Source organism: Loxodonta africana, chromosome 1 (genome assembly GCF_030014295.1).
Source record: "Loxodonta africana isolate mLoxAfr1 chromosome 1, mLoxAfr1.hap2, whole genome shotgun sequence".
Taxonomy (NCBI): domain Eukaryota; kingdom Metazoa; phylum Chordata; class Mammalia; order Proboscidea; family Elephantidae; genus Loxodonta; species Loxodonta africana.
The window spans coordinates 85,468,400-85,471,763 of NC_087342.1; the positions used below are offsets into that span (position 1 = coordinate 85,468,400).

Here is a 3,364-nt window from a genome sequence, read left to right on the forward strand (position 1 = left end):
TTTTACCACAAATTAAAAAAAAAAAAAAAGAATGTCAGACACATGACACATTTTAAAAGAACATCACCTAACATGAAATTTTGGTAATTTTGAGATAAAACCCTGGTGGTGTAGTGGTTAAGTGCTATGGCTGCTAACCAAAGCGTAGGCAGTTCAAATCCCCCAGGTGCTCCTTGGTATCTCTATGAGGCGGTTCTACTCTGTCCTATAGGGTCACTATGAGTCAGAATTGACTCGGTGGAACCGGGTTTGGTGTTTTTATTTTATTTATATATTTTTTTTGGTTTATGAGACAAAACTGAATTATTAGGAAAATTTTGTATAAACCTACTCTAATTGTTAAATACCTTCATTTGGTGTCCACCGTCTTTCACTTGGAACTGAAAATCCTTCTAGTCAGGCTACCTAATGCCCCCTTCACATCTTTATTCCTAAGGGTGTAGATGAAGGGGTTGAGTGTAGGTGTCACCACTCCATAGAAGAGAGCCATGAACTTGGGCTGGTCCCTAGTGATGGAAGAGGGGGGCTGAAGGTACATGCTAATGCCTGGGCCATAAAATAATAAAACCACTATGAGATGTGAAGAACATGTCCCAAAGGCCTTTTTCCTTCCCTCAGAAGACTTAATCTTCAGCATAGCATGCCCAATACAAGCATAGGAAGCAAGAATTAGGCAGAGTGGAACAGCTAGCATAAAAATACAGATCACGAAGAGTGTGAGCTCATTAACACTCTTTTCACCACAGGCAATCTTTATCAGAACAGGAATCTCACACACCAAGTGATCCAGTTTGTTGAGACCACAGAGTGGCAACTGTAATGTAACAGTTGCTTCTGAGACAGCATAGGTCATTCCACTCAGCCACACAATGGATACTAGGAGGACACAGATTTGCTGATTCATGATGAGGGTGTAGTGAAGAGGCTTGCAGATGGCCACATAACGATCCAAGGACATGAGAGCCAGGAGTAGACATTCTGTGCCGCCCATCATGTGGAAGAAATAAAGCTGAACTGCACAGCCCAAGTAGCTGATTGTCTTTTTAGAGCTTCCCAGGTTAAATAACATCTGAGGGACAATGCTTGTGGTATAACACATGTCCAAAAAGGAGAGGTTGGTGAGGAAGAAGTACATGGGGCTGTGGAGACGGGGATCTAATTTGGACACCAGTATGATAGTGATGTTTCCCATCACGGCCATAGGGTATGTTATCAGAAGAATGACAAAGAGAGGAAGCTCCAGCCAAGGACGGTCAGCAAAGCCTAATAGGATAAATTCTTCAGGGTGGCTTTCATTAGTTAGTGCCATTATCTTCAGTTTATTTAATCTATAACAGGAAAATGGTAAGCAAGACAGAATGAGTTATGAAATAATAAAACGTGATTATGCATTGGTCATATATTCATACAATATGGGGTACAGTAACTTGAAGACAATATGTAAGGGTAACGTTGTTTCCCTTCATGACACCACAAATGAAAGGCAGTCACTTTAAGCACTCTTAAACTCAATTTCTTCCTGTGTATACATGATGCCAATAACTCTCTCCTTGGGTTGTGGTATCCAAAGAAAAATAGATATGGAAGTATTTTGGAAACTTCAATGTAGTGATTTTCAACACTTGGTTTACATAGTAATTGACTGAGGAGGCTGTTAAAAATGTAGGCTATTGGTTCCTATATCCGGGTGTCTGATAGAGTTGATCTGGTATGGGGTCCAGGAATCACATGGGTCATTTAGAGAAACACTGCTGCAAAGCAGTGTCAGAAAAAGTAAAGATATTGAGGAATCCACTGGATGGTACCCAACAACAACATAGTTGAAGAAGGAGGCAAAACCCTGAAAATGTAAGAATCATCAAGATAGTCTTGCCCAGCCCACGTATTTCGTTGAATAATTAAGCCATCTGTATGTGGAATAGAGCAAGAAAAGAAAGCAGTTTTAGCTTCAATTTCTTTAATTATAAATTGAGTTTGTTTTGTGTGCATTCTTTCTTGTAAAACTATTGAGATTAAACTTCATGTATTTGATCTTTCATGAAAAATTTTAGCTAGTTTGTGCATGTCATAGACATTTTCATTGTGGAGTGGCTTATGAACCTGTTTTATGTAAGAGTTTGGACAGTTGTCAGTGACTCACTGATTGTTCATAGTTACAAAACATATTTGTTACTCCAGTGAACTGCTCTCAGGAGAAAAGTCTACATCCCATTTTAGACTCAGAGACATGTTCCAGTCCAGAAATTATTTTACTTTTTTTTTTTAAGTTAAAAGATACGTTGACACAACAAAATTAGCTGAGTGAATTAGTACTTTGATATAAATTCATCTGGTAATGAGTACTTCCTAAAAGTACAGTTTTCATAATCTCTTTTGCATTAAATCTCAAAGCCATCCTGCTAGAAATCACACAAAGCTATTTAGAGCTAAGATGTGAATGATGCCCTTTGCTGACACACTATCCTAGGTTTTAAGTGGTGAAGTGTGTTTCATGAAATCCCTATTTCTTCAAATGAAGTATATTCAGATGGGAAGGAAAGATATTGCATGAGGCAACAAAATTCTGAGTTATTCATTCAGTCAATTAGTGGTTTAGTGTTGCAGATTACCTTCTGTCTTAGTTACCTAGTGCTGCTATAATAAATGCCACAAGTGGATGGTTTTAAGAAAGAGAAATTTATTCTCTCACAGTCTAGTAGGTTACAAGTGAAAATTCAGGGCATCAGCTCCAGGGGAAGGCCTTCTCTGTTGGCTCTGGAAGAAGGTCCTTGTTTGTCATCAATCTCTCCCTGGTGTAGGATATTCTCCTCACAGGAACACTGGGTCCAAAGGACACGATCTGCTCCCGGTGCTGCTTTCATGGTGGTATGAAGTCTCTCTGTCACTCTGCTTGCTCTCTTCTCTCTTTTATATCTCAAAAGAGATTGGCTTAAGACACTATCCAATCTTGAGGATCCCATCAATATAACTGCCACTAATCCATCTCATTAACATCATAGTGATAGGATTTACAACACATAGCAAAATGGCAGAAAATCAAAAAATGCTGGACAATCACACAATACTGGAAATATTTACCTAGCCAAATTAATAAATATATTTTTTGGGGACACAATTCAATCTCTGATACCTTCCTAGACCTACCTTCCTAAAAGTACAGTTTTCATAATCTCTTTTGCATTAAATCTCGAAGCCATCCTGCTAGGAATCATACAGAGCTATTTAGAGCTAAGATGTGATTGATGCCCATTGCTGACACGCTATCCTAGGCTAGGAGTGTACAATAACAGTAACAAAACAAGAACAATAATTCCGTCTAATCCTTAACGATCCTTTATGTGCCAAACATTGCAATACACTTTTT

At 38.6% G+C, this 3,364-nt stretch overlaps 1 protein-coding gene across 1 annotated transcript; it reads right to left on the minus strand.

Annotated features, from left to right (window-relative positions):
• Positions 1–370: 370 nt before the first annotated feature.
• Positions 371–1,309, minus strand: LOC135232986 (olfactory receptor 2B11-like). The gene has a single exon (XM_064295741.1). It carries the CDS (start codon positions 1,307–1,309, stop codon positions 371–373), a length of 939 nt encoding a protein of 312 aa, XP_064151811.1.
• Between the last annotated feature and the right edge of the window lie 2,055 nt (positions 1,310–3,364).